This window comes from Eupeodes corollae, chromosome 2, assembly GCF_945859685.1.
Source record: "Eupeodes corollae chromosome 2, idEupCoro1.1, whole genome shotgun sequence".
Taxonomy (NCBI): domain Eukaryota; kingdom Metazoa; phylum Arthropoda; class Insecta; order Diptera; family Syrphidae; genus Eupeodes; species Eupeodes corollae.
Genome location: NC_079148.1, coordinates 128675264 through 128698692, shown reverse-complemented (window position 1 = coordinate 128698692; position 23429 = coordinate 128675264). Strand labels below are relative to the sequence as shown.

The following is a 23429-nucleotide window of genomic DNA, read 5'->3' as shown; positions in this document are numbered from 1 at the left end:
TTTTTTAGTTCTTATGATATGGTATAGAAAATATGACCCTAAATTTTATAATAAAGATTACCACATTTGAGAAATGAGTAAATTGACTTAACTTAAAGAATCAGGTTACCCTACACATGAAATAATACTTGATTCACTGTACATACGTACTTAATAAGTAAATTCTACTTGTCTATATCTTCAAGCTAACTACGCTATCTATAAAAAGCCAATTTGAGGCTTAACCACTTCAAAAAAGAATTGAAGAAAATGAAAACAAGTCTACGAAAGATGTAAAAAGAAGAATAAATAAAACCCAATCGCTTTTATTTTAAGTCGAATGCAATAAAAGAATATTCATTTATTTCATTTTCTGCGTCGTCGTTTTACATTTTGGAGAAATAAAGAAACTGTTCGTTTCAGAATCAAAATATTGTGAGGAACGAAAATAAACCCAATAAATAAAACACACACAAAAATGTAGCTGCGTAGCAGCAGGTCTGGGATTGGGTCTTTAATATTAATTCTGTTATGGGACACAGAATAGAGTAACACGAAAACGAATTTAAAATCAAAACAAAATTCCTCCAATTAGAAAAAGAATTTTAATGAGAAAAATGAAAATCCTAAACGCTAGGTACACAAACTTACGCCCAACAAGAAACGCTTTTAATCCACAGAAAATGAACCAAGAAACACACAAATCCTGTTTTATGTCGAGATGATGGTGGTCATCAAAGATCAAAGTGGTTACAGCATCTGCTTCTGTGCTCCGTGTGTTGGTCCATCCAAGTAATGAACGATGTGGGTCTGTAATTTCAATCGCCTGTACTGTGAGCACTGCAAATTTTTCTTTTTTTTTTTTCTTCTTAATTTAAACAATTTTTTCGATAAAAATAAAACAAACAATAAGACAATTTCACACTCAACTACACTACGAATTATTCAAGCTTTTATTTATTTACTTTTGCACCATGTATTTACAACATTTATGTATTTTTCATTTTTAAAAACTTCACTTGATTTCGATTCTTTTATATTTGTGTTGTTTTATTGACTTGGCACAGAAATTTTGTAGGAAACCACTTGTGATGTGATGATGAGGGGATTGGGTGTTTATTTAAATAACATATGAGCTGTATTTTATTGCTACTAGAATAAAATTGATAGAAAATATTTAAATTTGAGAATTATGAGAATATTTGAGGAAAATTGCCCGAACGCCCACAGCCAATTAAACAAAATCGCACGATACTTTTTTATTTAGTCCGAGAGCAGCGTTTTCTATCGACTACTTCACAAGGCCGAACTCAATTCGAAAATGAAATGAAAAATGACGGCCGAAAATTAGAATGAGAGAAAGCGAGTGATTTTCTTTTGTGACGTTGACGTTTTGTGTGATGTTCCGATTTTCATTTTGTTCCGTTAATTAGGGGTTTTCCCAAACATCTATGGATTACAACAGGGATGTTATTGAAGAATTGAGTACGGAATTCTGACAGTGTGATATTAGGTGTGTTCCAAGGAAAATTTTAGAGAATATAAAATAATGGAATATTTATGCTGCAGAAAATTATACATGATTAAACAATAGAACAGTATCTGAATATGAGAATGAATATTAATAAATGTGTTTGTTTTAAGTTTTCCCGTTTCCACTGTTTTGTTTAAATATTTAATTTCTATTGTTTCGTTAGTAGTATTTTAAATTTAATGTCAATAGGGGAATTTATATACAAATGTATGTCAGAAGAAACCAACTGTCAAAACTTGTATGGGATATTATGTCGGCAGATTAAGTTATATTACGAATTTGACGCGAAAATTTAAAACCGATGAACTTAGAAAAAAAACTTTAATATTAAAGCAACATTTAATAACAAAAGAAAAAGTAAATTAAGAAAAGGAAAGAAATGAAAACAAAATTAAAATTAAGAGCAAAATAAAAGGAAATTTTATCTCTTTGTATGAATATAATTACATTCAAATAAATAAAAGCGAAACATTAATACCCGTATTTATAAAGACAACATAGTTAAAATTAATTATTTCAGATGCCGTGTTTACGAAAACTACACAACTAAATACAAATATTCTGGATTTAAATGGAACGGTGGGCAACTGCTTTTAGGTTGAGTTCGGAAAATTTTTATTGCATTGTGTAGTTTTCCTAAACACGGGAGCTGAAATAACTAATTTTATGTATATCTTCTTTTTAAATACGAGGGGAAGTCTTTTCAATTGGACTACCTCCAAAATGTTACTAAAACAAAACAAACAATCACAAAAATGTTAAATTAGCTAAAACACCAAACAAGATAGTTTAGTTAAGAAATAAACAACAATTTGACAAATATATTTTTAACATGAACCAAATGTTAATGTTAAATATTCTGAAAGTAATAAGTGAGAAAGTGATTACCATTTCCAACTTTAAAATCCACGAAAACTTCGACTTCTAAAGTCTTGTGAAATACATTACAATGTCAACAGCATAAAAACTAATTTTATAAGATGCTTTTAAAATGTCAAAACTATAATAAATGAAAGAAACAGGGCCGCATTTAGAGGTCCAGAGGCCTCGGGGTAACATAGAAGCAGAGGCCCCCTCGCCCCTAATTATTTTTAAAATAAAGTAAACCATTTTTTTTCACTCGAGTTTTTTAATAAATAATAATTTATTGTGAAACCAAGTAGATTCCATTAGTATTGGACAAACACATATAAATATAAAGGGAAAAAAGAATTATCTAAAATTAAATTTTAGGGCTAACGAACGGAACCTTATGATTTTTTTTTTCGCCGAAAAATCTTTGATGAATTAGTTGAAATCCAATGCTCGGAGTAAATCGCTTTCAATACTCAGGAGAGAACGCTTTGATAGACCGTTTTGTCCAATCGTGATTCGAAGCCTATTTTTTTAGTTTTCATTTTTGAAAATTATCGCTCTCCAGTGCAATTTGTTACCATCAAAACTAAACATATTCTCAATGCATTTTCGAGGGTTGGGAATGTAGCTCTAAAATTTTGATTTTCGAGAATTTGGTAGCAAAATAGTTCCGGCGATTGATCGATTCCATAGTCCTTTTCCTTTTTGTATGAGTCAATCAAAGACACAAATTGAACCAACTCATTATCAAGACAAGGCTCTAAATCATCTGGGTATACTTTCATCAATGCCTCTGTTGTAGCGTGCAATCTTTCAGGATCCATCTTGTCGATGTGATTCAGGAATACAGATCTCGAATGTACAGCGTCATAGGCATGCAATCTTTTAGTAAAAGAAACGGATAGCTGGTCAATCACTGGGATAATGGCGGATACTTTGTATTTTGCCTTAGGTGACAGATTTGCGTGTTGTGCTTTCCCGTAATCGAGCGGATTCAACCTCACATTTCTAGTTCTGGTGCGGGTGCGTGATTGTGCATATTCATCAGTATGGGATATTTTTTGGCTGCATCCTCGTATTTATCAAAATCATTTCGTTTGGATTCAACGAATGATTTCAATGGTTCTAGTGCACGCATTGCCGATTCAAGAATCATTTTCCGGGTCTTGCAACATCTTGTTTGTAGCATTCAATCGCTCCAAGATATCGTTCCAAATTGTTGCATCTTTTATAGAAGGTGCGTTGCTTCATTCCTCACGATGTTTTTTAGATCTTTATTTGAAGATATGCTGGTTAGAGCTTCTTCGATTTCCGAATAGCCGTTGACTAAGGCTTTAGTAGATTCAGCTCGGCAAGACCAACGAGTGTCGCTGAGCTTTTTCAAGACTAAAAACTTTTCTTCCCAAATGATCAATTAGAATTCGGTGCCGCTCTGTACTGGCTGTGAAAAACGTGTACAAATTCTTACAATACAATTGAACAGCCGATGGACAAATTATGTACAAATTAGTTAATAATAATTTATTTTCCAAGATTTGAAGAACACCGATTCTTCATAGCAACAAAAAAAATATACAAAAAAAAAATATCAAAGGAAAATATGTTTAATAGTGATTATTAGTTGGAATTAGAAACAATATTTTTCCGAAGTTTCTATTGTGGGGGCACCCCGTTTGTGGAGGCCCCGGTGCTTCCACCCGATTGCCCTCCCCTAAATGCGGCCCTGGGAAGAAACAAAAAGATGGTTGTCACATTTTGGATTTGGTGTTGACAATCCTGAAAAATGTCGTCTTAAAAGTGATGTGATTTGCACAGGTCTAACACCTATATCAATGTTGCTTTTTTAACATATTCAAATTGATTTAAAAACAACAGGCCTTAAAAGTGAGGAGGTTGTCAAAGTTGCTGTGTCTGTTTCTCAGCATATCATTTTTCGTTCGATAAATTTCGAGCAGAGAATTATTATTCGTTTTTTTTTTTTTTATTTTATTAATAAAACAATAGACAGTTTTATATCTTCATATTAAGTTGAATAAAATTTAATTGAAGTGAGAGATTTTCGGATACCCAAATTTTTCACGTTTTTCTTAAAATTATTTGGAAAAATGTATTGAAAGTCTCTACAGGTTCTTGAGCTTTGGTAGGAAAAAGAATAATTTCTTCCAACAAATTCTGTTAACTGAATTCTTTCAAAGATAATTCTGACCAAGGAAATTAATTAATTTTTCAAGTGTCATAAATTTCGGATCTTACTTCACTAACCTCTACCTTCAGATAATTATGTCAAAGCCTACAAAACAATTCTAAGGCAAGTAACAAGTCAATCAGGACTTGTATTTTGTATTGTAAAGAAATATTACTTATTTCTTTTCTAGTTTAACAAGGGACCCTTAACACAAAGCATTAAATAGAATAGTGAAGAAAATAAATAAATTATAGAGGCTATCAGACCATGAAAAAACATGGTCAACTTTCAATTTTAAATAAGCAGACTGGACTTAATAGTTAGGGAGAATTTTCTTGACTAACTTTTGAGTAAACTTTCCAATAATTTTGCCATTATTGGAAGGCAATTTTTTGGCAGCTGGCCAATCAGACACTAGAAATGTACTTTACTTTCAAGTCACTTAAGTTGTCTTAACTCTGGCCAATCTATGGACTTTAAAACGTCAAGAAATGTCAATTTGACATATCTAACCCATTGCATTAGCTTTCAAAGAATTTCTGATAAAGTTGAAAAAAACTCACGAAATTGTTCACTTTTTATTTAATTTAAACATTAAGTGCGTTTTTTGGTATTAAAATCCGCAGTAGACAGATCCTTGTATTTAAAAATTGGTACAACTGAAAGAAGATCTGATAACTATAACACTGATAACTTCCCATCCCGTCTGTCGATTTGTCTTGCTTAAAAGTTTGTCTATATGTACTCGTATCAATTTTACCAAATTTGCGTACTATTTTTTGTAGATTTTATTTTTTATGAAAAAACGGACTGTTGGATTTTTATATAAAAATCACTGAGTATCGAAAACAATATTTTCCGTCAAATAAAATAAGTTTGAAGCCAATATTTTAAATTTTTGAAAAGCTATTTCAGTCGAAAGTAAATTTTTACCAAGTTTTAGTATTGTTTTTTTTTTTAGAGTTTTATTTTTTGTTAAAAACTGTCAATTCGATTTTCTTCAAAACTCTATCGAATGTTGAAAACAATATTTCTTATAAGATAAATTTAGTTTGAAGCCAATATTTCAAATTTTTGATAAGATATTTAAGTCGAAAATCAATTTTTACCAACTTTTGTTAAATTATTTTTTATGTTTTTAATTTTTTGTACAAAAACTATCAATTCGATTTTTTTCAAAATTTTACTAAATGTTAACAACAATATTTTTTGAAAGATAAAAGTAGCTTAAAGCCAATATCTACAATTTTTGAAAAGATATTTGAGTCGAAAATCAATTTTTACCAACTTTTGTTAATTTTTTTTCGGTTTTTAATTTTTTGTAAGAAAAATGTTTATTCGATTTTGTTGAAAATTGTACTGAATGTTGACAACAATATTTTTTGAAATATAAAAGTAAATTAAAGAAAATATCTTAAAGTTTTGTAAAGAAATTTGAGTCGAAAATAAATGTTTACCAACTTTTATGCATTCTTTTTTAGGTTTTTATTTTTTGTAAAAAAACTGTCAATGCGATTTTTCTCAAAATTTTATCAGATTTCAAAAACATTATTCTCCGTTGCTCAAAATTATTTTGGAGATGAAATCATATTTTAGTCATTAAATTTTGGAGGTGACAAATTTTTTTTCAGTTTTTTTGATTTATAAAAACCCTGTTTGATATAATTTTTTTTAAAAAATATACTTCTTTGAGATCACGTTCCAGTATATTATATAAAATTTAATTCAAGTCTCTAGCTTTTTTGGTTCGTAAGATATTTAGGGCTAACCAACATTTTCATCTTTTTTTAAAACTGCTATGGTAAAAAACCACCCACGCAATTTTCTTGAGAGCCCTTTCTGCAACTTTCTGCCTTATTATCTGTATTACAAAATTTATTTGAAGTCGATATCTCTTCTGGTTCTTGAGCTATGGAAGACGAAAAACGCGTCACGAACGTGACTTCCTATGGGAAGTTAATAAAACACACAAAAAGAACAAAGTTTTGTGAAAATCAAATGTTTAAATTAACTTAGAAAAAAAAGTAACTAAAACTAATAAAATTTACAATTTTCAAGAAGAAAAGGTAAAGCAAACATCCGAAAATTGAGATTCTATAAAAAAATCATTTAACAATTGCTCTAAGGAGTGGGTTTGTTCGTAGACTAGAGTCAAATTTTGAGAAGAAAAACCTATGTGGCTTAACAGATAATGCATTATGGTCTGTTTAATTGCATGTTTGTGTACTAAAAATATAGTTTTGTTTTAATCAAACTACGAAAAAAAAGTTCCACATAGAGTAGGTAGCATATTCTTATATGGTGCAGAACTAATCAGTTCTTCATTGTTTAACACGAATCATAGTATCTCACTTGCACTTCACACATCGAAAATATCGGAACACCATCTGCATTTTAGAAAGCACTGTCATACTTAATCATTTTTAAATCTTCTTGCGAGGTGAGGTGGAAACACCAAAAAGATTTTTTTTAATCTAAATTGAGATAAACCTTTAGTGGAAACATAGCTAAACTAGACTATCTTTTCTATTGTTTTATCTTGCAAAATAAGCCAGTTAGTCCATTTTCATTAAGAAAACTAAATAGAATCGACAGTAACAGATTGGTTATTTCCCAAATGGAAAACACATTCATAATTCCAAATTCACAACTACTCAACAAACACAGCCATTGAAATACAAACGAAATCACATAAGATCCATTCGAGACTCGTATAAATGTCAAAAACCCATCCATGGTAAGATTCTACTCTAACTTTTATCGGTGATATTCATACTATGGATATTGTTTTTGTTATTCATTAGTAACTTTTAAATAAATTGATACAAGATCGATTTTGATAAATCACGTTAGCTTTATCTTTCTTGATTTTTCATTGTGGTTCCGATCAAAAGAAAATAACTACTGACATTTATAATTCATGACACAGGGTTGTTCTTTTGAAGTTATCGGGGTTGAAAAAAGTACAAGCTTAAAATTGTCCATGTTTTTTTTTTAAATGAAACACGTATTTTTAGTTTTTTTTTGATTTTAGAAAAGTTTTTCGTTTAACTTTATTCATATCTCTTACATTTTGTATGCAGATGTTTTGTTTAAACTTATTTTATATGAATTAAAATATTATATTCATATAAACTTAAGATATTTTTTTCTTGTTAAATAATTAACAACTTAAAACTGTGTATTTTAAATACAAACTTAATAATTTCGAAAAAATTATACATTATAAAAAATGCTTCATAAGGAAACATTTTATTCGTTAAATGATGCTGATTAATTTTTATTTTGTTAAAATTAAATTAATAAATTTTTCTGTTTTGAATAAATCTATCTTATGTTGTTGTTGTTGTATCTTTCACAAAATCAGTTTTGTTTTTCTTAAACATTAACCATTCTATCCAAAAATATTTTTCTTTTTTTAATTAAGAAGATTTTTGACAAAAAATATTAAGGATAGCTGGTTTAACATAATTTTCACTTTTGTTTTTTGTTTTATTTTTAGTTATAAGTAGGTAGTAAGATTTGTAAACTAATTAAAAAAAATCACAATGTTACGACAGAAAATAATAATAATAATATATCATATACTTAACAGGTACTGTACATTAAATATGTTGTGTTAAAACTTAAAATAGTTCTTTTTTATGTTTTGTTTTTTGTTTAAATAATTTTAATTTTTTACACAATGCTCGATGTAAGAATTTATATGAGTTTTTATTTGTATGTTTTGAAAGCTGTTAGAAGTAAGGCACCATAATTTTCTATTTTAAGTCATTACATTTTATTCTGCAAACTATTTTGTATTGTATTTGTTTAAATTTAAGATGAAACAAAATTACAATCTACTACATTTTTGTCAAAATTTACAAAAAAAAATAATAATAATGAACTTGATTAGATTCTTCTTAGAACCAGTCTAAGAAAATTCAAGTAAATTTTTCGCTTTTAAAAATTGTTCCACTTTTGTAAAATGTTTTTTAAGTTGTTGTTTTAAAGTAAAGAAAATGTTTAAGAAAAAAATATATGTTTTTATGTGTGATGTACCACGCCTATCGAAATAAAATTCTATTACTATTGGGCGTGGTGATTTTTGAAAGTACTATTCCTTGTATTTCAGCATCATCTTCGCTGTCACTGCTGCGAATTTCGATAAAATTGTTTTTTTTTTTTGGATTTTTTGTTTTTGAATGAGTGCGAGTGTTTTGTGATCGTGACAAAAAATTTCATAAAATTAAAAAAAAATATGTATATAAATAAAATTACTTAAAAAAATCACATATAAAATAATTTACATGAAGAAAAAAAGTATAGAAGAAGAAAGTAAAATAAAATACGTAACTACATAACAAAGACTTTTACAAAAAATAAAATCAGGCAAAACAACACAATATTATCGTTTTTTTCTTTTTTAAACAATAAAACTTATAATTATAAACAGAAACATTGCAAGCAATGCTATAATGCATCTTTTTTACCCCAATATTCAATATAACTGAATATTGATTATTTGTTTTCTTTTTTTCTGTATAAGTATTTGAATGGGTGTTTTGATGCGTTATATTTTGTTTTATAAATCATTCAATTTAATGCTGTCACGGACACATCAGGCATAACGGAGATGACTTTTTACGGTCTACAAATAAATAAAAAAATGGAAATAATATGATTTTGATTTTTTAATAAAACAACATTTAAAATTTAAAACAAAACAAACACAAAAAAGTAAAGCAAATCAAACGAAATATACAAAATAAAAATAAACAAAGAAAAACAAAACAAAATTTTGACAATATTAGTTTAACAAATTTTTCTATTTTTAGACAGTTTGTATCTGTCAAATTTTTTAGAAATAAATTGTTTGACTAGTACGTAGACAGAGTAAGGCTCCTGGATAATTGTATAGGAAGCTTTGGCAACAGCCCTGATCTATTAGAGATCGAAAAGTACTAAATAGTTCTCATATTTTCTCCAAAGGTCAGTTTAATAATAAATGTTGGACGTTGCAGCTAATCATCCTCAAAATCATTGATTAATATTAATAAATAACCTTTTATTCAATATTATTATAATTTTCAATAAAAATGGAATTTTTTTGTCTTTTCTCAAATTATTGGTTTTAAATTTATTTTTTATGGCTAAGAGGTGTCATTTATTTGACTACTTTAAATAAAAACAATTAACCATTAAGGATTTTTTTAATCTATTTTTTGAGATAAAAACAACATCCATCAAAAATAAAATTTAATATGGGAGCTATTGTGAATATAATTTCCCTAAAAATGTGTTTTATTTTAAAAAATTGACAACGTGAATAACTTTTCAGAACTCTTATAAAATTTCACGAATTAATTTCTGGGACTTTGGCTTTAGTTTCGTTAGACCGTAGAAAAAATTTTAATGACAAGATATTGACGTTAAAAAATCATGTCAATAGGGAAAATTCAGAGGGAAATTGTATTAACCACAGTAGATAAAATAACAAAAACGATTAGTATGAAAAGTTTATAAACGTGCAAACCAAAAATTGTTTCAAGAACAAACTCAAAAATATTTAAAAACAAAAATAAATGAAAAAAAATAAAATTTCTGAGAAATATAAATTCTCTATTGTAATTTGTTATTGTGATCTAAAAATTCAGTATAAACTGAGTTAATTTTTACTTAATTCACAATAGATATCCCTGTTTGTACTTTAAATCAGTTTTCCATAAAAATGTTAATTATCGTCATCTAAAAACTTTATTAAGTTTAATCTGTGACTTTATGTCAATTTAGTAGAAAGACTTATCTTTCAACCGTCAATTTTAAACTAAAATTTCAAATTAAATACCGTTAGTTTTGAATGAATTTAAATTAGCACAAACTAAGTTGGTACTAACTCAACCAACGGAAAACATTTTACTAAAATTAGGTTAGTGGTAACAAAAAAAGCTGAGCATGTACTATATTTAGAAATGCAATGATTTTCATCTTAAATTTAAACTTATTATGTGAGTATTTTTTATCTATATCTTTTTGTATCAATATAATTTTTAAAACCGTTAATTTTTCAGTGAAAAATGTTTATGGTGCATTCACAATGGACTTTTTCGTTTTTTTTTTTTTCTTATTTGTCATTACGTATTTGTTACAATTTTATTTTTCAAAATGACGTTTACAAAAACTGAAAAAATATCTTTTATTTCATATCATCGTAATGGAGCAGTATCCATTTTTGTTTTGAAGTTTTAGGAATCATCAATGTCAGCCATTTTTATTTGTTTATGTATGTAATATTTACAAACAGTTACATTAAGAAGCTTTTTTTTAGCGATAGATGGGGATGATGTTGTGGTGAACTATTTATATAAATATTCAAACTACAAATGAACTAAGTATAGTAGAATGTATACAAAAAAATTAATGTTAAATGTGCAATTTATCGTTTAGGTGGGATGAAAAGGCGCGCGCACAGACAGCATATAGGGCGTTTGTTTATTTTTTTTAAATTTTTGTTTAAAATAAGACAACATATTAAAATAATATGTATGTAAAAAAACAGACTCATAATATTAAAATTATGGCATAGTAATAAAAGGCATTTAAGCCAAATATTGCTTACTTTTTCATGAGCGACCGGACTTTTTTCAAAGTCCGATTGAAGAGGGTTTTCTGACTATTTGAACTTTTACCGGTGTCCTTTGAGCCGGTACTGTAATTCGATTGGGTATCTTCACGGTCATCTTCGGCCGAGCTGATGCCTTCGGGGCTTTGACGGGACACTGTGCGTTCTGGTGTAACGGATTGTGAGTCTCTGGTCGAGGACGATTGTTTGGCCAAAGTCTTCGATGGTTGTGGTGATGATGGTGACGATGATTCCGTATGTTCCAGGCACCCATTTAATTCGGGTGTTCCTGGTGTGGCAAGATTGTGCATACTTTGAGTGCCTTCGGTTATGCCAGGAACTGTTAGTGGAAAATCATCCAACAGTTGGTCTAGACTGCGAGATTTACGGTTTTGTGTATTAAGCATTGTATTGGACTTGTCTCTCTTGAGGACGACAGAATCGCAGCTTGCTTCTATGGGGGTGTCTTCTGCGTTGCTGCCATTGGCTCCAACAGTCTCGTCGTCTCCAGACCCTCCGTCTAGCAGACCACCTAGACTGTGACTCCTAAAACTCGGTGTAGGTGAATGGGGAGATGCATTTGTGATGGCCACAGCCGAACTGCGACGCCCTGATCTGTAGGGAGATACTGGCACTGAGGTTCCACTGCCGTTATATCCCGTATTTGAAGCATTTCCATTCACTGTTCTGGCAGAGATGGGACTTGTTCGATAGGGCGGAAAAAGTAGATTTCTTTTTGATCCACCACGACCACCATACGGACCAATGCCGCCGATCGAACCCGCACCAGAGATCACACCGCTACCACCGTGGTGCCCATTGCCACCAAAATATGTGCGGCCCGGACTGGATGATTTACGGTATCTATTTGCCGGATGATTAGCTGCTAGTTTGTGATTAGTATTAAATTTATCATTATTATTATTATTATTATTATTAATTAAATTAGTGTACGTAGACTTGGGGAGATCGTGTCAACAATCAGGACCTGATCGCCCCGTTGTTGTTGTGTTCGTAGGCCCACCTTGTCCGCCGTTTGTTCCTTGACAGCTGCCCGAACCGTTGCTGTTACCACTGCCCGCACTGCATCCGCCATTTGTGCCAACTGTACTGCCTCCACAACTACTCACGCCTGTCTGATAGTCAGAATCGTTGCTGTGCATTCTTTGGTAGTTCACCGAAGCAGATCCCGGTGTACTTGGAGCCATTCCAATTCGATCGGGATTCTTTTCACCACGCATGAATCTTAACAACAAAAATGAAACCAAAATAAGTACAAACTCCTTCAAAAATGTCAAAGTGACTTTTTACCTTTCTAGTTTATCGATGCAAGCGTCCTGGTAGTCATGTATCCATGTGACTCCATTGAAATGGCAAACACTGCGCATGTCTTCTGGAAGCATTTCGGCTTCTGGCCAACGGAAATTGTCTATAATTGGGATAATGTTGCAATTTGAGTTGAGAGCTGCAACAATTTCCTAGAAAATTAGACATTTTTATGAATTCAATCTTTGATGTAATTTTGATATTTTCTCATACTCTGTGCACCCAATCTTTTCCCTCGTAGTCTTCAACGCACCTCTCCAGTGCATTTGGAGTTAATACTAAAATAAAATGTTTAGCCTGTTTGATGCTGTTCAACAGACCATTATCAAACTTTCCAGCTTCAAGTCGTTCGACGTCAATAAACACCGAGAACCCTCTCAATTGTAAATGGACCTAAAATGCGACAGAAAGTTAGAAGCACATCTCTTACTTTTAAAGATAAAAAAACTCACTTTAAGAAGACTTGCCAATTGTGATCCATTCGATCGCCGATAGCTTACGAATACATCCAGAGTCTTGGCCATATTCTCTTCGGAGACGCTCTGTAACGAATTCTCAAGCGATTTGACTGCATTTAGAATTCTGAATCTGTGAATCGAGTTTTGGATGCCACAATCAGCGAGCAACATATCTTCATTCAATTGCCTCAGCGAGGACTTGTCAATTCCGGCATTCAACATGGCATAGGTGTAGGTACAGTACTCAGGTCCGATTTCGTTCAAGAACTGACACATTTTTGCGCAGTCCTTCGATGAATAGTCGGCCATCTTTTTTAAGTTTTGAAGTTCTCGTGCGAAACGCTTTCTAAGAATTCCATTCGAAATACCAATATCTTCCCGAAGGTTTTCTTCGTTAAGTTTAAGTAACAGATCGCCATCTACCTGTGACTCGGCGAACTGACGCTCAAAGGCGGCAAAGCCAATCTGTTTCACCCATTCTTGGACATCTTCCACTGACCACAATGGGACTTGTTGGGAGAGCTTGTGAGGAACCGTTTCACCAATAAGTCGCAATGCCTGAGCGGCAAATTTGGAAGCAATAGCATTCGGGCAGCTTGCGACGGTTTTCAATGGCTCTATGGCACCGATTTCCCGGAAAATCTCAGTGTTTCCTTGTTCTTTCTTGATGCCAGCTTCCATACAGAAATGGAAAGCCGCCAAGTTTCGAGCTTCTTCGCGGTTCGAACTTAAGACCGGTACCAATCGCTCAAGCCAGTGTTTGCTCTGACCATGTGCATGGGCCAAATTTGACTTAGCGAACTCGGAGGGATCATGAGAGGTTACAAATGGCTCTACCAAGTCCAGAGTTCCAGACTTCAGAACCTCTGCTTCGATTTCTTTATTAGCGACCAGCACAGCAATGGCCAAACAAGCATAATACTTAATGTTGTCATCATGATGGAAGGCCAAGGGGAACAGCCACATGGGCACCTTCCTGTTGATCATGGCTTCTTGATTCTCGGCACCACCATAAAGGGACAGATTTGCTAAGGCACTAGCACAGTGTCGTAGGGTTTCCACGTCGTTGGTTCGGCATTCGAATAGAACTGCGTCTAAACCACCCAGCCGAATCACATCATAACACGTTCCTTCACTGTGTTTGAACAGATGCTCCAGGATGCCTGTTCCAACTCTCGAGTGTTGAGTGTCGGTGTTTTTTGTGCAAACACACGCTACTTTCACCACCTTATCGAGCCCGTTGTCCACTACGTGTGTCCTGTTCTCTGTAGTCAAACACTGCTCCAGTAGTCGTGCCGATGAGAACTGTACAGCTTGATCGTTTTGCTCACAGTTCTCCATCAGCATATCCAACCCTCCACTTACTCGCAACGAATTGCACAAACTATAACCAAGCTCATGACCATGCGTCGGAACAGCCCAGGCATTTTGTATGACTTTGTTTATGGTATCCAAGTAGACAGGCTTCTCGTGGGGATTTGTTTCGTGCAGACTATTCACAAAGTTCTTGAGAAAGGTTGAATATTTACTCTTGGCATTTTCAATGTCACGCAACGAACTGCCCGATGTCAGAGATTTCAAATCGTCAAATTTCACATCAAGCCTTATGTGATGGCCATTCGAGGACATTTGTGATGATGAAGAGATTGTGTTTGTAGCTGAACTAGAAACACCTCTCGTTGTGATGGTATAATTTGATTGTGATGCTGAAGACACTTGTTTCTCCTGATTTATAATGCCACCATTTGTTGTCATTGTTTGACTTTTTTGTTCTTGGGAGATTGCCTTGCGTTCAGCACTAAAGTTGTCACTTTGGACTTTTATACTAGCCGCAGCTACATTATTGAAACTTTGTTGAGTAACATCGCCGGTGCGCAAAGACAAGGCTTCCTGAAAATGAAGACAAAACTCAAATTAATATCACAATTAAAAAAAAAAAAAAAGTACCCTTAAGTTATGATAAGTCTTGGACCAGATTAGGGAAAAAATATATACAAGACGTAAGTACATAAGAACTTGAAGAGCGAGAAACCCCCTTAATATAATAAAGGCGAGAGAAAAACAGTCATTCAAATTGTGCAATCAGAAATATCAGGGCAAAATGCACATTCAACTTTTGAGAGTATTTCAATTCCTACTAACCATTCACATGTTGCAAACAAAAACAATTTTAAATTATCACGTTCTATTTTTCACACCGCTGCGCTGCACTCCTTAAAAATGTCTATAGGCAAATATTCTGAATCATAGAAAAACCATATGGTCCGAATCGTTATCTTGAGCCAAAAATGAGTCACTTTTTAAATGTTATAACGTTTCGGTTAAAGAAAAGATTATAGGAGACTTTGAGGAACTTTTCAATTCTTTAAATAAATGTTTATAAAAATCGTCTGATATTAAGCACTCTCTGGAAAGCTTTTAAATTAAAATTATGAATATGAAGATGAGTATCGGTGATTAAAACTTGGAAAATTGAAAAAGAATTTCAGAAAAGTTAATAAATAAAATGAATGCATCATTTCTATATGTTTATGTGAAAAAAAAAACATTTTACATCTACAGATAATAGGAAGGGGGTAATTTCAGAGTAATTGTAAAGTGAATTTAAGAGAATTGAAACGTAAATTGATTACAGCAAGAGGTAAATCTACATAAATGTAAGGTTCAAGAGGTAACAATGGTCCTGATACCACACAAGTTTTGCAATTTTACGTGTATTATTATAAATTGAAAAAAGAGGCTGGGATGCGAATCACACTGATAACTTCCCATCCCGTCTGTCGATTTGTCTTGCTTAAAAGTTTGTCTATATGTACTCGTATCAATTTTTGCAAAATTTGCGTACCATTTTTGTAGATTCTATTTTGTATGAAAAAACAGAATGTTGGATTTTAATATAAAAATTACTGAATATCGAAAACAATATTTTCTGTGAAATGAAATAAGTTTCAAGCCAATATTTTTAATTTTTGAAAAGCTATTTGAGTCGAAAGTCAATTTTTACCAAGTTTTAGTATTGTTTTTCTTTAAGAGTTTGATTCATTGTAAAAAAAACTTTCAATTCGTTTATTTTCAAAATTTTATCGAATGTTGAAAACAATAATTCTTATACGATACGATGAAGCGAATATTTTAAATTTTTGAAAAGATGTTTGAGTCAAAAATCAATTTTTACCAACTTTTGTTAATTTTTTTTAGGTTTTTAATTTTTTGTACAAAAACTGTCAATTCGATTTTTTCAAAATTTGACTGAATGTTGAAAACAATATTTCTTATAAGATAAAACTAGTTTGAAGCCAATACCTACAATTTTTGAAAAGATATTTGAGTCGAAAATCAATTTTTATACATTTTTTTTATATATTTTTATTTTTTGTAAAAAAACTGTCAATTCGATTTTTCTCAAACTTTGTCCTAATGTTGAAAACAATATTTCTTATAAGTAAAAATTAATAAGAAGCTATTATCAAAATTTTACTGAAAGTTCACAACAATATTTTTTGAAAGATAAAAGGAAATTAAAGCCAATATCTCAAAGTTTTGAAAAGATATTTGAGTCGAAAATCAATTTTTACCAACTTTTATTAATTTTTGTTTAGGTTTTTATTTTTTGTAAGAAAACTGTCCATTCGATTTTTCTCAAAATTTTACTGAATGTTAAAAACAATATTTTTTATAAGATAACATAAGATTGAAGCCCAAATTTCAAGTTTTTGAAAAGATATTTGAATCGATATTCAATTTTTACCAACTTTGAGTAATGTTTTTTTTAGATTTTTATTTTTTTATAAAAAACTCTCAATTCGATTTTTTTAAAAATTTTATCAGATGTCAAAAACATTATTCTTCGTTCCACAAAATTGGTTTTAGTCGTAAAATTTTGGAGGTGACACTTTTTTTTCAGTTTTTTGATTTATAAAAAAAACCGTTATATGGAATTTTTCCAAAAAATATACTTGTTTGGTATCACGTTACAGTTCAATATATAAAATTTAATTCAAGTCTCTAGCGTTTTTGGTTTAGGTATTAGATATTTAGGGTTAACCAAAATTTTCACATTTTTTTTCAAACTGCTATGGTAAAAAAAACCACCCACGCAATTTTCTTGAGAGCCCTTTCTGCATCTTTCTGCCTTATTATCTTATAAACAAAATTTATTTGAAATTGATATCTCTTCTGGTTCTTGAGCTACGGAGGACGAAAAAAACGTCTGGAACGTACGGACATACGAACGTACGTACACACGCACGCACAGACATCTTTCTAAAAATCTTTTATTTCGACTCTAGGGACTTTGAAACGTCGAGAAATGTCAAAAATTTCAATTTGACAAATCGGACCCATTACAATAACTTCCTATGGGAAGTTAAAAAAACAATATACGTATACTAAAATAAATAAGTTAAACAATAGAAAAAACTTGATTAGCAATCATTAACAATTTTGATATGATTTGAAACATACAAAAAATCAATTTGAAAGTGATTTGAAACACAAAATTAAAAAGTTTTAAATAATGGTAACTGGCCGAATGATTAAACTTTACGTTGGGAAACTATTTCGAAAATGTAGGGCGTGCTTCAGAAATAATATAGGGTGAAGTAGGAAGAGAGTAACATTGTCGGTTTAAGCGAGATTTATAGAGTTGAACATTTTCTCATTCCAATTTAATTTCAAAAATTTGTTTGAGTTACTTTGTGAAACATTATTGATGAACTGAGATTCAATTACTATAAGCAAGTGCGCTGAACTAATTCACTAATTCCACTTTGATATCTGTAATTGTATTCCGCCAATCTCCCGCTATTGCTCCCTTGTCAATCACGGATTGTCCTTGACCACTGATAAAGATGTGACGTATCACTTCTAGATATTCCATTCAACACAGACAATCCAAAGTTTTCAAAAAAACATCTGTTAGAAGTTTACCATTGCGATTAAATATATATTCTTTGAAGTTTCTAATTTCATTAAATAAAATCGCTGTCTCTCGCAAATGCCTGTTATTAACAGAAGAATTTTGATAACAGCCAATTCGGACATTTAAATTGCCAATAATCATTAAATTTTCCAAGTCACCATTATTATCAAAATCAACTAAACTTTCAAAATCATTTTGCCATTTATACTGTTGCTTAAAATTTTAAATATAAGTCTGTTATGCATAAAACAAAGTTTGACAAAACCTAAAGTTTTGTTTACCCCACATAAAATTCTACCACTAGCCCTGCCATGTAAATAAGATCTAGAAACATGCTCAAACATTGTACACAAATTTTTAAAATACTTAAGATAATTATTTTCTTTTTGTTCTTTTAAAAAAGTTTCTAAAAGAATAATTATATCGAAATTATTTATAAAGTTAAAAAAATCAGGTTGTAAAAGTTTACTTTTAGACCTGTAATGTTGTAAGAGCAAATGTTTAGGTTTTGATAATTACTCATACTATGGCAGTTATACCCATGTCATGGCGGTTAATGAGTTGGACTGTCATGCCAGAGGTCTTGGGTTAGATCCCTGTTTATGCCATCTAAAGTTACGGGTACTGCCTCTTGCGAGAAATTGACAAATTCTCCAAGAGTTATTCTTGAATTCATGAAAAGTGCTTTCTCAAGTTAGCCATCCCTGACAGAAGTACTTGCACAAAGGAATGGTTGAGAGTTGTAAGTCATTAGGCTCTAGTTCTCAATGAACTGTTGCGCCACGGATTTTTTTTAATGGGAAGTTATTTTACTTAAGACATATAGGACTATGTGTTTTGTAATCTTAAAAAAGTTCTAACTCGAGATTTTGATCAAACCATCAATTTTGTAATTGTTCTCACCCGTACAACCTATAAGCATTAGGTCAACTGAGCTTAAATTTGGAAATTAAGATTTTGAGAAGAAAACTAAAGTTCGAATTTTCCTTAACTACAGGAGACATAAGTCTTCTTTTAGTATACGAAATACACTTTTCAGTTGCTCAAGAAATCTTTCCCTGCAGAACCGTTATTTTGTTTAACATTTCCTCAGAAACTAACAAACCGGTTTAATTATTTTTTTGTACAAACTCTTATATTGTCTAAATAGCTAATACTTGACGATTAAAATGTATAAAAATGTAATGTTTGATTCTTAAAATATGTATGCATTTTTTTTTTTTTCAAAATTCGGTATCTCAAAACTTCATGTTACGAAATTGAAATGAAAGAAGTGTATTGATAAGCACTAAATAAGAATTATTTTAATTTTTGTATGTAAACAAAAAATAAGCTTTTACATTTATCAAACAAATAAATATCCCCACTGGGTTGCACGAAATTGCTCCTGTATCCAAAGACCCTATTTATTAATAGTACAAATATTTTTAAAATTTACCTAAAATATAAGTTTTTCGTTAAATATATAAATGCCTGGGTTTTTTGTTTTGTTTTTCGAAAATCATTTGCCGTTTTTTTTTTAAATAAATTTTGTCTACATACAATTTTTAAATTTCGTCTTAAACAAATTAGTAAAATCGGTTTATTAATTCTCGAGAAAATTAACTGTACCCTTCTGGAGCAAAACAAAAATATGTTTTTGTTTGTTGAAAGAAGCCAAGTCATAAAAATTAGACAAAATTTAATAGAAATCTACGGTTCGTTTTTTGAGAAAATTCGACTTTTCGATGTTTGGCCAAATGTTAACTTTTTTTTAAATAGACTCTTTGGATACAAGAGCAAGTTTATTTTATCAGCTGTCACTTTTGAAGGTGTCATCTTTTCATACTTGAAAAAACAAAACTACTTTATTTTTTTAAAGTGATATACGCTTCAATACTTTTCAAAACATTTAAAACTCACTACACAAATTATTTAAATTCTACAGTTAAAGTTAGCGTTTCGCAGTTTAGTTAATTTATTCTTTCGATATGCTATGCACATAAAGATACAATATCTTATTTATTGTGATAGCCTTAACTTGCATATAATTACTAACCGAAAAAGAGTTGAAAATAATATTTGTATTTAGTTCAATGATTTTATTAATTGTATTAATGGTAAAAATTGCATTAAAGACAAAAAAAGTACAGTTTGTATTTGTTTTGAAAAATGTGAGCATCAACAAGTCTCCTTATATCATTTGTTAAGGAGTTCCATAGGCGTATTGCGATGATAAAAAGTGGTAATTCAATGTCTTTTAAGACCATACATAAATCTTAAAGTGCTATTTAGGGCTACTGTTTGTTTTCTTTTCCTCTCCGAATCGCAGTTACAAAAAACACAAGAATAGGAATAATCATAGTTTTGGCCAACATGATTCGGATTTCTGACAGAAACGGAGGTTTCCATAAACTTTAATAACAAATGAATTTAAATGATTTTCCCAGGTTAAGGAGCTGTTAAAGATCACTCCGATATTTTTGGCTGATTCTACATAATCAATATGTGTTATTAAGAAATAAGCGATGGAAATAAGTTAGATTAAGTGGCTTTTCAGAAATAACGCAACATTTAGTATTTAAAGGATTTAAAACAGCTCATTTTGCTGGGACTAAATATAGATGCTTGGAAGATCCTGATTAATATAATGAACGTAGTTTTACAATAAAAGTTTTGTGAGTAAACACCTTTTTTTTTGCCAAGGGGTGACAAATAAGATTTATGACAAATGCTTAACAATTGGGGCCTTAAAGTTAGTATTGTTTTCTATTGTTATATACATATGTTTGTAGTAAAATAAGTGTTTATCGATTTCCCTTGAAAATATTTTTTGTTTTCAAAATGAAACTTGTTATTGGAAAAACTTTTTTATTCAACATTTGTTTATTTAAATCGAAAGAACTGCTTTTAGTTATAACGCATCAAGCTATATGTTTTTTTGTTTAACTACTAATTTAATCACATCATTACACACATTGAACTGTTCCATGAACTGGTCAAAAATATTTGACTTTCAAATTGCTTTATTTAAAACAAAATTGATTGATATAGGCAACATTAAAAGCACGTTTAATTTAAAAAAAAAGACAACACGCACCTTATACTGATGGAGGACACTAAAAAAAACTTAATTTTATTACTCCCCAAAAACGATTTTACGACAAGAAGTGTAAGTTATTTGCATTTAAATACACTTGGTTTTTAGGGTGATAGCTCTGTGAGATTTTTATTAAGATTCAAATTAAGAGATTCTAGTCACAAATGTTTTATACTCATAAGCTCTACACAAAGCCACACAGTAAAACACATTTGTAATTTCAACGTTTAATTCACAAAAATTATTGAATGGAAAACTGTGTACAAGTATTCGCAAAATTAAGTATTTTATCTCAAATAAGTAAATATTTATTATTTTTTAACTTTCAATTTTGAATGGCTCTCAAAAAAATAAGTAAACTAAATATACTAAACGTAACACTATGTCCAGCTTAAAATCTAAACGAAGACTAAATATTGCTTCTTCTATATTTATTTAAAAACTTTACTACAACGAAACAACAGTAAACATTTTTCTGATGAATGACATACTACTCGTAAATTTGTATATTATACTCTTGTTTATATAGATATTTATACAATGTGTATAATTAAGAGACAATAAGTTTAAGATTCTTGATTAATTTATTAATTTAAATTTCTTAAGTGCTCTTATAAAGTTGTATATTTGCATAGTTTTTGAATGAAGTTTCATTTAATAATATTTAAAAAAAAAGCTTTTTTGTTGAGGTTATGTCATTGAAACAATCAAAGAATCTTGTTTATTCAGCTTATAAATTGATAACGAGACTTGAAACTTGATGTATAAAAATAATAACAAATATTGACTTTTCGAAACAAAAAACGAAATTATTGATAACCGTATCAACAAACAAATCACAGCACAAATTACAAGAATATTGCAAGTTTCTTTTATTATTATTATTTATTTATATTTAAAGTGGAATAAAACTTTTTCCTAAGAAGTGGTCTTAAGTTCATATTTTTGAAAAAAAAAAAAAAAAAATGGAAACATTTAGTAACAAAACTTTACCGATTGTTGTTCAACTTCAATTGGAATATCTCGTACGTTAAGTTTCCTCATATTGCTATTGTTACTTCCTGTAGACAATGGCGGCGATGAAGAATGCTTCCTACCGCTATGCGACGAAACTGAAGATGGCGGCGATGGTGAATCGCCCGGTGTAAATGGACTTTCAACAATTGTCACACGCGGACTAAATGGACTTCCGCGATCGCTTTCATAGCGTGACCTTGAGCTGTTGCTACTACTAAAATCAGATCCGGATAATGGCGGCGGTGAGAGTGGCATCTCAACAATGGGACTAGGTGAACGCGTCGGAATGAAATCAGATTGCCCGCTCGATCGAAAAATACCTTTTCGAATACCCCACGGAGCATTTGCTGACATTTTTCAACTGGGTGTATGTTTTTCGAAGTTTATTTTTTTGAAAAACACAAACAACAAAAAAACTAATCAAAAAACTCAAGATAAGATCTCAGAGTAAATTTTATCGGAGGTAGAAGAAAAATGATAGACACAAATAATAATTATTATAAGAATCAGGCAAACCGCACAGTATCACTGTATCCACTATATGTATATTTATTCGTTTAAACACAATTATTTAAATTTAGCATCTGTGTGAATTTTATTTTTAAACAAATTATCTAATGTTGATAAAATTTTGTTCTCGAATCGAAGAACCACCAAGAAATTAAAAATTTTTTATAAGCACCGACACACCGTTTCTCGACACTGTGAAGCTTGCAAATAACAATATTCCACTATAGTTACGACTGACAGTCGGTGTCTAGATCAGACGTTCAGAGAGTATAAGAAAAAAAGTTGTATTTTTTATTTCAACCGTACACGCAGAATAGTTCACTGCGCATAAAATATGCAGCTACAAATCTACGAAGCGATAAAATTAACATACACAGGTTTTTTTGTTGTTCTTTATTTAAGTTGTAATCGAAAATTTCTAATTAACAAATGCTTCCTAGAAGAGAAACTACACAATGCAATGCAAAATGCACACGGAGCAATAGAAATGTCAAAAGGTTTTATATTTTTATACGAGTCACACACTTGTTTGACAGTTTTCGACCATTTAAATATACCATTAATTTGGTGTTGCACTTTTGAATTAACTTAAATATGTTTGAAACGAGTATATAGAAGATGTTATTCGAAAAAATATGCAATTCACTTTTGAAGCTTATATTGTATTGTAAATGTCGTTTATTTCGTTATTTTCATATGGTTCTTTTGACGTCTCCTCTTTAGAAGGTCGAATCGTATATATTCTATTATTAAATTAACAAGTAAAGTCCGTCAAAAATGATTTTTCTTTTTATTGTTGAAGCGCGCTAAAAGCAAACACAAACGCTTTGAAGAACAACACTCGAATGGAAATAAAAATGAAAATGCCAAAAAAACATGCTCTTCGAAAAATTGTGAGATTTTGTATTTCGTTTTTATTTTTTGTTTGTTTTCAAAATAATGGTGTGTGTTTTTTTCTGTC

At 30.6% G+C, this 23429-nt stretch overlaps 2 protein-coding genes across 11 annotated transcripts in view; both read right to left on the bottom strand.

The window, feature by feature from the left end:
* The window catches only part of LOC129944197 (protein draper), a 68300-nt gene extending 67000 nt beyond the window's left edge, over positions 1–1300 (bottom strand). For 2 of the 5 annotated variants that reach the window (XM_056053455.1, XM_056053456.1), the window contains exon 1: positions 631–1299. The gene's annotated coding sequence lies outside the window, so the exon portion shown is untranslated. Of the gene's footprint in view, positions 1–630 lie in introns of all 5 variants that reach the window. The other 3 variants (XM_056053454.1, XM_056053457.1, XM_056053458.1) reach the window with 3 other exon arrangements.
* A 7112-nt stretch (positions 1301–8412) lies between these two features.
* The window catches only part of LOC129946829 (NAD(+) hydrolase sarm1), a 130334-nt gene continuing 115317 nt past the window's right edge, over positions 8413–23429 (bottom strand). For 4 of the 6 annotated variants that reach the window (XM_056057173.1, XM_056057175.1, XM_056057176.1 and 1 more), the window contains 6 exons: positions 12936–14831; positions 12697–12876; positions 12469–12635; positions 12182–12402; positions 11155–12043; positions 8413–9186 (listed from right to left, as the gene is read on the bottom strand). In XM_056057173.1, the coding sequence (XP_055913148.1) occupies positions 9180–9186; positions 11155–12043; positions 12182–12402; positions 12469–12635; positions 12697–12876; positions 12936–14831 (3360 nt within the window). In that variant the 3' untranslated portion in view covers positions 8413–9179. The remainder of the gene's footprint in view (positions 9187–11154; positions 12044–12181; positions 12403–12468; positions 12636–12696; positions 12877–12935; positions 14832–23429) is intronic. The other 2 variants (XM_056057174.1, XM_056057177.1) reach the window with 2 other exon arrangements.